Raw genomic sequence first — 12,187 nt, 5'->3', positions numbered from 1 at the left:
CAAATGCCAAAACAGTCATCCTTGCTCCAATATTTCTGGTCCTGACTGTAGGACCTGATTTAGGTTTGTGTGGTTTTTGTGTATAGAGTACATTCCTGCTCCTTTTTTTACTTTGGTGTTTGGCTGCATACTTAATGGGAAACCCCTTTCTCGGTATAAACACCCTTACTCTGTCTCTCTTTTTTTTTTTTTTTTTGCTAATTTTTAAAGAAATTATAAAAAATCTAACACCAGTGATTCAAAAAGCTTTTCTCCTCCTCGCTAACCTGAACTACTCCTTAATGCCGCCTCTCCCTCCTCTTTCAACATAGCCCCTGCCAGCTCAGCTGGCACTTCTCCTCTTCCTGCTACTTCTGCCTCTGCTCCCGCCCCTCTCACTCCTGCTACCGCCCCATCCTCCGCTACCCCAGATGTTGCTGCTGCTGCTGCTGCTGCTGCTGCAGGAGGGGTTCAGCCCCTTGCTGATGGCTTCACTTCTCCAACTCCCCCTGCTGCCTCCTCCAATCCTCCTTCAGGTGAGTTTCTGCTGATCATTGCTGGCAACTGAGAAGAAGTGTGGTTCGTGCCTAAAGCCGATCAGATGTTTTGAGCTTTTAGACAGATGGGTATTCCTGTTATGTCTCTTTCTCCTCCTTGAGTGAGGAAGAATGCTTTTTCCCCCTAGGACCATATCAGAACGAAGAAAGTGGCTTTTGCTTCCCAGACGTTCTGGAAAAGGTCGGAACATTTTTTTTTAAAAAGGTGGAAGCTAAAATCAACCAAGAGGCATTTTGCCAGGTTAATTCTGTGAATAGAAAACTCTAGGATATGCTCTAGTTCACGCTGTTAAATTTATCTGCCGTTTTCTTTCTCAGCTTCGTATAGTGCAACTTCTGGTATCGGTTTGGCTTATTGCATTCCTACATGGGACGTACAAAAGGCTGTAGTGAAAATAAACCCTTACTTGCACTGAAGCACAGTCAGGCGACGTGGAATCCAGTTACGTTAGACTAGAGCTCCTAGAAACTCTCATCGTATCTGCATAGCGCTCTGCATTACCGTACTTTATTTTTGTTCTGTTAAACAGCAGTTTTTAACAGCTGTTCATTAATTGTGATGGCATATAAAAAAGGCTGAAAATGTTCAAGATCGTAACATCTCACAAGATTTGGGATGCTAAAGCTGAATTATCATGCAATTATAATCAAGAACATCAACATTTTGACAGTTGGCAATACTTTTGCCATTTTTATTTTTTAAAATTATTTTTGGTGATCAACCAGGAGAATATCTACAATACCTCCTAAGACCATCAGTTCCGATTCATTGATCTAAATTTTACCTTGGCCCTGCTTTTGGATTTGAAATGTTGGGCGAGCGAGTGACCTCAAGCTGGTCAATAATAAGACTGTGGAAACGATTCAAAAGAACCCTTGGCAAAGCTTGTTGGCACAGGCAGTCCTTCCTCTTGGAGCACCAGCGAAAGAGCTGTGCGTGCAAAGACAACTGGGGAAGGTCGAGACGAGAAATTCAGCATTCTGTAGTTAGTGAACCCGTTCATACTTGGAGCAACACCCAACTGCTTCACAATGCAGTACCTGATAAGAGATTCTTCTGCATTCTGACACTTTACTAAGAATGTCATTTTCACTGAGAAACACTGTGGCTGAAAGAATAGAGGATGTAGACATTTAGTTCATATTAACGCATTCACATATGCTGGTTATTAAGTAACAAGCATGCTCTTTATGTATGTATTATGTCCAAATGTCGAGTTCTGGAAAATCAGGTTAAACAAATAATAGTGTACTTCTATATTTGGGCAACTTTTTTCAGTTAAGAGAATCATCTCTGAGAATGTTTTCCTCTTAAATTTGTTTAATGTACTCTGATCCACATAGGATTTTTTTCCCATTGGAGAACTTGATTGAAGCATGTGTCCTTTTAAACACTTAATTTGAATTGCCCTGCCGAAGTTGAATTACTTCATCCAAAAATGCATTGCTCAAAGTTTTATATTTTTTCTATCCTGTCAAAATAGGTCATCCTGTTCAGTTCTACAGCATGAACAGACCTGCTGCTCGGCACACACCTCCAACAATAGGGGGCTCTTTGCCATACAGGCGTCCTCCATCCATCACTTCACAGAACAGCCTTCAAAGCCAGGTCAATGGAGGACCGTTTTATAGCCAGAATCCAGGTAAGAGAGGCCCCTACAGAATTCACAGCTCTGATCCACTAAAGAAGAACTGAAGAAGAGAAGAATGTTACCACAGAAGTATTTGGTTAGCAGGAACCTTGTATCTGTTACAGTGTGTAATTAAGTCCTAGCTTTATTTTTTCTAGTATAACGTTTGTTTAAGTAATTGGTAGTGGAAACATTAAACCCCAGAACACCCAGTTCCCTGGCTTGATGTGCCTCTTGAATCACACGCACGCAAAGGCGTGTGTGATTCATCATAATGCCTATACCATGCCCGTGGATAGAAAGGTATATATGTACACGTGCATACATGTTATGTTCAGATACATATACCCCCCAAAACTGCATGTACTTCTTAAAAATGTGAAGTGAGTAGCCTTAAATTTGGACACTTTTTTTCCTTCTCCAAAAACCCTATTTTCTTGCTATTTGGTGTATTTGGTGGAATACTTTGTAATATAAATTGTTGTATGATAAATTGTTGAAGTTTGTTGCCTTTCTTTGTTGAGATATCATGAAAAGTACCAAATAATGTATAAAAATAATAGTCGTCGTAGTAGTAGTAGTCATGTAATCCCAATTCAATTTATCTAATCAAGAAGAAAATAATACTTTAAAGATGTTGCTTCCTTTGATTGTAAACTTACAAAAATATGACCATTTTGGTAATAAATTACTAATATGTAACTGTAGAATTTTAGGTGCTTAAAGAGAATATGGATTGTCCATGTAGGATACCAAGTAAAGAGGAATAAAAATAACAGAATTCTGAAGAATTGGAAAAAAGATAATAATAGCTATAGTGCCAGAACAATGAAGAACTGGCATCATAAAGCGAGAATCAAAGTTCTTTTTGGAAAATTAGTGGGTTGATTTTACCTTGAATATATATCCTAAGAGAAAAATTTCTGAAAGTAGGGGTGGAGGGATTATTTAAGTAGTTCTTGGATGATTTTCTTTATAATTCATGTTGTCCTTGTGTGAAATAAGAGTCTCAAACTGAATTGTTGAGGATATGGTAAGTGCAGTTCAGAATTTAGCCATACAGTCAAGCTCTTTAAATGCAGTTAAAATCTCAGCTCTAAACCAATTCTGATTAAGCTAAGTGGAAATGGCACCATTAATAGTGTGGGAATATTTCTAATTGCCACAATAATATTGTGGGACATTTTATTTGCTATAATAAAGTATGTGCAATTTGAATGGGGCTTTTTCAGTAATATTCTGTAGTTACTGTAGATGTTTCATATAATTGTAAAGGATTTCTTCTACATAAAAAAGCTGGGTATCCATTTTCAAAGTTCTGCACAATTAATAGTAGCTAGTTTTTGAATTGTCTAGTTTCTCTCTCTCTCGCATTTAGTAAGATGCCACGTTGACCATCTGATTGTTTCATGTTTCTATACAGTGTTTCTGATCAGAGTCTGTCTTATTTGTACTCCTTCACTGCAGTGTCTCTTGCACCACCACCTCCCTCCATCCTACAGGTAACTCCTCAGTTGCCATTAATGGGATTTGTGGCCAGAGTTCAGGAAAATAGTAAGTTTGCCTTTTTATTGATCTGTGAATTAAGTAGAGATCTTTCAGTTTTTGGTTTTTACCTTAAATCACCTGTATACACTAACTTGACTGATCTCTACATAACAGGCAATTTTGTATGGCCATATCACTCTTCACCCCTAATCTGGTAATGGTTCCATGTTTAGATCTGTTGATCAGATTTATTTGGTAAATTCTGTCCAAATTTCAGGCAGCAGCTAAGACATAGGATGTGTTGCTCTAGTCTTTTTTGTCTGAAAATAGGGTAATCCCCTTTCCCCTGCCCTGCGTTAGAGCAAGCCACTGTCTGCCTTTCAGATAGTGCTGGATTATAAACATCCTTGACACCATATTAGCTAGGAGTTGGGTTTCAATATTTGGTGGATACCAAATTATTTTGTTATTTCCATTAAATAGATTACCTACATTAGAAGAAGGGAGGCAAAGGAGTCTTGCAAATTCTTTGCTACAAGAGAATCTATATAAATGTGATGTATATAGGTAGCCCTCATTATCTGCAGCCTCATTATCCACAAGTTTGTGCATTTGTGATTTTGCTCATTATCATCAATGAAAGTTTTGAACATTTGTGCCATAATCTCTAAACTATTTACTAGACAGCTCTATATCTCCACTTTGGGTTTTATGTGTAAAATAAACTGGACAAATATGTCCTGTTATTTATTATAAACTTTTAATTCAAGAAACTTGAATTTTTGTTCTTTAGTTTCAGATACACCTCCCCCCCCACCCCCTGTAGACGAAGCTGTTTTTGATGAATCTCCACCGCCGCCCCCTCCTCCAGAAGATTATGAAGAAGAAGAAGCAGCTGTGGTGGAATACAGCGATCCTTATGCTGAAGAGGATCCACCATGGGCACCAAGGACCTACTTGGAGAAAGGTTAGTTTGCTGGAGTTGGAGTAGAATTCTGTCTCACTCATTGGGCCTGAATTCAGTGCAGTACATTATACTGATGTCTTTTTATCCTGAAAGCTTGACATTTACAGGTTCTCTACATTTTGCCAAGTAGTAGCACAAGAGGAATATTTTGCTCCCTTACGTTGTGTCTCAAAGTGTGACTTATGGTGTGATAGCAAAATAAAATTGCTGTTAGCCTTCTCCAAGAACCCCAAACCACATCCAGATATGAATGTGGATCAGAAACCTCGTTTTCTGCATTTGGTTTTTAAAAACATTTTCTATGCTTGTCATTAATAACTGCAATCATATTCCATATTGTGTGTAAAGCACAACCACACTGCTTAGCCATGGCAATCCCTGCAGTCCCGGTTGCCGTCATTAACCGAATCCCACAGTCATTAGGCGAGGCAACTTCCTGCCGGCTTCCCACAACCAAAGTCAGTGGGGAAGCCAGCAGGAAGTTGTAAGGCCCAGGCCTGCAGGCAGGTAAGTGGCTGCTGCCAGGTGGGGGAGGGAGTAAGCGGGAGTGTGAGGGTGTTGGGGAGGGTTGGGGAGGGAGAGGTGTGCAAGAGGTGCCACGTCGGTTGGGGGGGTGCGAGGGGGTGTGCAAGAGGGGTGGGTCAGGGAGTGTAACAGTATGTGGCAATGCCCTTGGGAGATGGGATGAAGGGAACGGTCAGGTAAGAAAGAGCATAGGCCACAGCTACATAGTGGGCAGGGCAAGAGGCTCAGAAGGCACCTCCCTAAGTTCTTGGGCTGTAAAGGAGCTGGTGGGAGATTTTTACTTTCATACTTACAAGATTCTGTTAATGTAGCTTTACAGAAAAGTAGAATGAGCTTATTTGCTTGTGCTTCCTGTTTGGTCTACCTGGTAGGGCTGACAGGGAGGGGGCAAGGGAGGGTTGGGAGGGTGCACTTGTGTGCAAGAAGCGCCGCATGGGTCGGAGAGGATGCACAAGGGCTAGAGGGGTGCAAGAGGCGCCGTGTGGGTCAGGGAAGGTGCACAAGGGGGTGAGGGTGTGCATGAAGCATGTGGGTCAAGGAGGGTGCAAGGAGGTGCACAAGGGTGTGGCATGGGCTGGGGAGGGTGTGCAAGGCTGCAAGGGGGTGTGCAAGAGGTGCAGGTTGGGGAAGATGCGCAAGGATGTGCAAGAGGCATTGCACGGGTCAGGGAGGGTGTGTGTGAGAGGTGCAGGTTGCGGAGGGTGCCCGAGAATGTCCCCAGGCTTTCTGGGGAAGCCAGCAGGGAAGGTTGCAAATGGTGATCATGTGATTGTGGGCTGCTTGGCAATTGGTTATAAATGCGAACAGATTGCCATGCACCCAGATTGTGATCACGTGACCGCAGGGATGCTGGGACAGCTGGAACTCAGAGGGCCGGTTGTAACCACCATTCATTCAGCACTGTTTTAACTTCAGACAGTCACTGAATGAATGGTCGTAGGTGAAGGACTAGCTGTATAGTATGTTTTTTTGTTGTTGTTCCTTTCAGTCAGTGTTGACTCCTGGTAACTGCCTGGAATAGTCCCTGCAGTTTTCTTGCCAAGATTTCAGAAGTGGCTTGCCCTTGCCTCCTTCCTAGGGCTGAGAGAGAGGGACTGGCCCAAGGTCACCCAGCTGGCTCTGTGCCTAAGGCAGGACTAGAACTCACCATCTCCTGGTTTCTAATCTGGCGCCTTCACCACTACACCAGACTGGCTCTATAGTATCATTATTATTTATTTGAATTAGGTTCCTGGAGAAATGCATTTTTTGTTATATTTTCTATCATCCTGTATTTCTAGCAGATATTAGAATGTGAGTTATTAAGGAAGAGGATAGGGACATAATATGTGGTTTTTACTCCTAAGTACTCACTCAATTTTCCCCCTTCACTCACTTTGAGTGAACATAAAACCAGGAAGTTGCAGTTAATCATATTGTGGGAACTATGTTTTATACTTTCAAGCAAATCAAAATTTAGAAGCCAAATCTAAGGCATAGATTATCTACTGAATAGGTAAAGGTAAAGGTTTCCCTTGACATTAAGTCCAGTCGTGTCCGACTCTAGGGGGTGGTGCTCATCTCCGTTTCAAAGCCGAAGAGCCGGCGTTTGTCCGTAGACACTTCTGTGTCATGTGGCCAGCATGACTACATGGAACGCCGTTACCTACCCACCGAAGCGGTACCTATTAATCTACTCACATTGGCATGTTTTCGAACTGCTAGGTTGGCAGGAGCTGGGACTAGCAATGGGAGCTCACCCCGTCACGCAGATTCGAACCGCCGACCTTCCGATCGGCAAGCTCAGCAGCTCAGCGGTTTAATCCGCAATACTGCTCAATTAATCTCTGTTTGGTGTTTGGGCACAAGGCAAAGAGGTTTTTGAAACTGAATCACCACTAAATCATTTTAGTACTTTAACAAAATCATATGCCACCACCTGTCAATTGGATCCTTGTACCTCCTGGCTGGTGAAGGCAGTTTGGGAGGTGATGTGTGGGTGGGTCCAGGTGATGGTGAATTCATCCTTGGGGGAGGGAGTGTTCCCGGCTGCCTTTAAAGAGGTGCTAGTGCACCCCCTCCTCAAGAAACCATCACTGGATCCCACCACCCTGGACAATTTTTGTCCAATCTCCCACCTCCCCTTTTTAGGGAAGGTGGTTGAGAAAGTGGTGGCGTTGCAGCTCCAGAGGGTCCTGGATGAAACGGATTATCTGGACCCTTTTCACTCGGAATTCAGGCCCGGATATGGGACAGAAACAGCCTTGGTTGCACTTAAGGATGACCTCTGGTGGGAGTGGGGTGGAGGCAGTGCATCCATCCTTGCTCCTCTTGACCTCTCAGCGGCTTTCGATACCATTGACCATGGTATCCTTTTGGGTTGGCTCAGGGAGTTGGGGGTGGGTGGTGCAGTTTTGCGCTGGTTCACCTCCTTCCTTCAGGGCTGGTCCCAATCGGTGTTGATAGGGAGCGAGAGATCCATCCTGCGGCCCCTCCTTTGTGGGTTGCCACAGGGTTCGGTACTCTCTCCGCTCCTCTTTAACATCTACATGAAACTGCTGGGCAAGATCATCGATCGCCACGGGATGAGGTATCATCAATATGCTGATGATACCCAATTATACATCTCTATCCCGGGTGACTTAAGCTGTGCCTACCCTCTCTTGGGGCCTGGAGGCTGTAGGGGTCTGGATGGGGAACAACAGGCTTCAGCCTGGTAAGACGGAGTGGTTGTGGGTTAGGGGCTCTCGAGTATCTGGGAACTTACCATCTTTGACTCTGAATGGGGTTGCACTGCTCCAGACAGATCTGGTGAGGAACCTGGGGGTTCTCCTGGACCCACGACTCCTGCTTGAAGAGCAGGTGGCAGTCGTGGCCAGGAGGGCCTTTGCACAACTTCATGTTGTGCGCCGGTTACGCCCTTTCCTGACTACTGCAATGCACTCTACATTGGGCTACCCTTGAAGAGTATCCGGAAGCTTCAGCTGGTCCAGAATGCAGCCGCACAAGCTATTTTGGTGCCCCTAGATCGGCACACATAACACTGTTGCTGCACAAGCTGCATTGGGTGCCAGTTTGCTTCCGGGTCCAATTCAAGGTGTTGGTTATCACCTTTAAAGGTGATAACATGGCATGGGGCCAGATTACCTGAGGGATGCCTCACCCCCGCTATATTGACCCGTCCACCCAGTCAAGCAGGGAAGGCACATTTCAGACCCTGTCCATGAAGGATTGCTGATTGGCAGGGTCCAGGAGGAGGGCCTTTTCTGCCGTGGCACCTGCCCTTTGGAATAAGTTACCCCCAGAGGTAAGGCAGACCCCCCACTCTCCCGGCCTTCCAGAAGGGGGTTAAGAGCTGGTTGTGCCACCTTGCTTAGGGTGGGAAGGGGAATAGCCAATCATGGGGGTGGTTGGCACTTGTTGGGGCCAACGATAAGATCATTACTCACCATCTTGAATTTTATATTTTATATTTTGCACTTTTATATTATACGTATACGCATACATATACATATACATATACATAGTATTGTTTTAGCAATATGTTATTTTTTATTTTTAATTGTAAACCGCCCAGAGTCATCGTAATACAAGATGGGCAGTAGAGAAACATGACAAATAAATAAAATAAAAAATAAAATATTATGAGGGTGATACGATTGTGATTTTATAGAGTACGAGTGATTTAATGTTTGCTTTACTCTGCTTTTCATTATTTGTTTCATTTTGTATTTATGCTGTTAATTGATTTGCATGCCATTCCATAGACCTGTGGGTATCATTTAAAAGTTTAATAAACAAAATAATTACTTGAGATGGCCAATTGACATTCTCAGTTTAAGCATAATGGAAAGCTAATTTTGCCTTCTTCCATTTGATTCTTATTAAAAGAAGCAATGAAGTTTGTACTGTATCGTAACTGGGGAACTCTGTGCACATTCAGCCATATGAAAAATGCAGTTACTTAAAGCCACCTAAGCACTGTTAGCAGTCCTGTACTACGTGCCCTGGAAAATCAGTGTTAAAGGGAAGCTGTACAGGCTGAGGATCTGTTGCACTCCCACTTCTATTTGCAAAGGAAGCTTGTTGTCCTATCAGTGGACAGTTTTGAGGAATCAGTCATTTAATAATATAATGTGCTATCTCCTAATTTTTTTTTGTTTAGAATTCCATCATTTTAGAATCAAATATGTATACATGTCTACATGTTTTAAGTTTTGTGTTAGCAGCTGTTTCTGTAAATGGGAAGAAACTCTTAAATGAGTAACCAATAAAGAAAATGCCTACTTTTTGAGAAGAGAGACCATTTAACTGAAAGCTGTAATTGCCTTCTGTCCAACTGCTTGCTTGAAATCCTAATTTTGTTTTTCTCCTTGTTCCTAGTTGTGGCAATTTATGATTACACTAAAGACAAGGAAGATGAACTTTCCTTTCAGGAAGGTGCCATCATCTACGTCATTAAGAAAAATGATGATGGGTGGTATGAAGGTGTAATGAATGGAGTAACTGGACTCTTCCCTGGAAACTACGTGGAGTCCATCATGCACTACTCGGAATGAAGACCACTGTGGCAAGAGGCAGAACTAAGATTGTTGGGCTGCCCAGGTCCCACTGGCAGCTTGGGGGAACCTGGGCAACTGAAGGAAGGAAGGATCATTGTAATGAAACCACTCCCTTTCCCCCCTTTTTATAAAATGGTGATTTGAATTGTTTTGAAGAATGGCTCTTCCATTTGCCAGCAGCGACCAAGCTGAATGACCAATATTAATGAGCTGACTGATCGACATGTAGATACAGAGATGTAATGAACTTACCAGTAAAGTGATCCATTACTCAAATTGAGACCCATTCAATCAAAATACGGGATTTTTTTCTCAGGAATACCATGCCTGGTATTGGGGCATCTTGGATGCCAGCGCTGGAGGCTTTGATAGGCTGTCTGCCATCTCTTCCCCCCCCCCTTATTCTGCACATATTACTGTTGGATGTGTGTTACTGTACTGGCAAACATTCTGAGGTCACACACCAACTGGATCTCAGCTTGGTTCCTTGCATCTCTAATGCAGCAATTCTGCAATTGTTTCACACATAGCTTGATCTAGGCATGTAAGGAGCTGTTTTCTTTCCTTTTACAGAAGGATGTGACATCAGAGATAACTCTCCCAATATATTGAGCCTTCCAAGTCATAAACTGGGCCTCTTTTGTATCATTGTATTATTTTTAAAGAGTTGAACTAAAGGTCATGAAGGATGATAAAGCTTGATATTTTAAAAATGGCCTCTGTCCTTCATATAATTATAGCTCTCTGTGGCCAGCCTTATTCAGCCCCCAGTATGCAAAATGGTTTAAACTTCCCTCCTGATAGTGTTCAAAAACTGCTTTTGATCAGGCTTAGCCCTGGTTGTTTTCACAAAGGCTGGCAGCAGTCTTCTAAAATTACCTCATGTTTTGTAATTTGGGAGTTAGAAAGGGACAGAATTAAGTATTTTATAGAGAAAAGCTTAGCCTGAATTGATTAGTGTGCTTCAGCTGAAGATAGCCTGTTCAGCTCAGAATAAGTGTATACCAGTGAAATTGGCCATTCGTTCTATTTCAGATTTTGATACATATCATGAAGGCCATGGGTAAGCAGACAAATATTGCCCAAGGGCTGTTGGTTTTCTTTGAATGCTAATTTAGAAATAGATGGGTGATTTTCCAACATGTGAATGGAAATCTGCTATAATGACATTAGGCATTTTAGCAGCAAACTAGAGGATATACAAAATATGTTTATTTTTGGTAACTAGCAGTCATGGAGCTATCGGGTTCAGGCATGAAGTAAGGTGGGAGGATGTGAACTCTTTTCTATATTGTAGACCATAGTCCTTAGGAAGCTCGCTTTTGCTTAGCTGCTAATTTTATGCTGATAGCAGCTGAATTGGGGGGATTATGAGAAGAACCTGAAGGATTTTGCATTAGCTCTGTGGTGTATTGTGGGAAGTTAAACCTACCTGTGTACCACAATCCCAGTCCAATTCCTCCCTGCTGATTAGCATAATGAAAGTTCCTCCAGATACACAGAATAAGATACTTCTTTTTAAAAAGGCATTATAAACATTTCATATTCCTTCTTACTTTTAGTTGGATTGTACTGACTTGCTGGGTATATTGCTCAAGATGTTTCAGTAATCATGTACTTGGAACACTGATTGTAGCAGTCAGCCTTCCTTTCTCACATAAGCTAGCCATAACTTTACTAACCATTTTCTGAGTTATACAGATTATGTTGGTGTAGGTTCCATGGCTCCCCCTCTTGCTTGTTAGTGCCATTAATAAACCTCAGGTGCTACCAAAAGTCATTAACTTAGCATCAATGGTTGTAGCTCCCATTGGTAGGACTGATAATGAGATCCAAGTCCCTTCAAAGATTGCAGTTTCAAAGCTTGAGGCCCACTGTGATAATGTTGATTGTCACTGGCATCCAAAAAAGCAAAATGGTGATCAAAGCTGCACCCCTTTTGTAAGTGTGTTGATGTTGCACAGCTACAGAAGGGTGGGAGTTCAGTTGCGTTGCTGTGACCACCATCTTGCCGTTCTTGGCACCTCCACCCCCAGCAGATGTCAGTGCTTATGCTATGGAGTAAGGGTCATTGAGAACTGGCTTGTTTGAAGGCATCCAGATTTATTTTGTCTAGGAGGGGTGGTCTCTCTGAAAGCTGGTTGTATCTGTGCGTGTTGGCGTACTGGAGCCAGCTTCTTGCATAAACACTAGACCTCCAGTTGAGAATATGAGTTAAGAGAACCTGATCTATTAGGATGAAAGGTAGATTTCTACAAAGGCCCGAGCATAGGTATGCATATGGATATTACTGTGTAATATCTTTTACATGTGGTGTTAAGGTGTACAAGCTTTAGACGCAGCCTACCATGTGAAGATGGGAATGCAGCCTCCATCAATACGCTTGTCATAAGTAGCTGCCACTGCTCCGTGGGGACCCATCTAAGAGAAGATCCTGCTCTGAGAAGTTGAGAACACAACTTTAATACTTGTTTGGAACTTTGGAGTAGGATTCTGCTT

At 42.6% G+C, this 12,187-nt stretch overlaps 1 protein-coding gene across 7 annotated transcripts in view; it reads left to right on the top strand.

Annotated features, from left to right (window-relative positions):
* The window catches only part of ABI2 (abl interactor 2), a 60,088-nt gene extending 48,620 nt beyond the window's left edge, over nt 1–11,468 (top strand). For 4 of the 7 annotated variants that reach the window (XM_063317971.1, XM_063317970.1, XM_063317969.1 and 1 more), the window contains 4 exons: nt 2,021–2,179; nt 3,635–3,721; nt 4,449–4,622; nt 9,510–11,468. In XM_063317971.1, coding sequence (XP_063174041.1) covers nt 2,021–2,179; nt 3,635–3,721; nt 4,449–4,622; nt 9,510–9,685 — 596 coding nt within the window. In that variant the 3' untranslated portion in view covers nt 9,686–11,468. Of the gene's footprint in view, nt 1–311; nt 516–2,020; nt 2,180–3,634; nt 3,722–4,448; nt 4,623–9,509 lie in introns of all 7 variants that reach the window. The other 3 variants (XM_063317974.1, XM_063317973.1, XM_063317972.1) reach the window with 1 other exon arrangement.
* Nucleotides 11,469–12,187: the final 719 nt, after the last annotated feature.

Source organism: Candoia aspera, chromosome 1, assembly GCF_035149785.1.
Source record: "Candoia aspera isolate rCanAsp1 chromosome 1, rCanAsp1.hap2, whole genome shotgun sequence".
Lineage (NCBI taxonomy): Eukaryota > Metazoa > Chordata > Lepidosauria > Squamata > Boidae > Candoia > Candoia aspera.
Note: the sequence above shows the minus strand (reverse complement) of the source record. Positions and strands in the feature narration are given on the sequence as shown.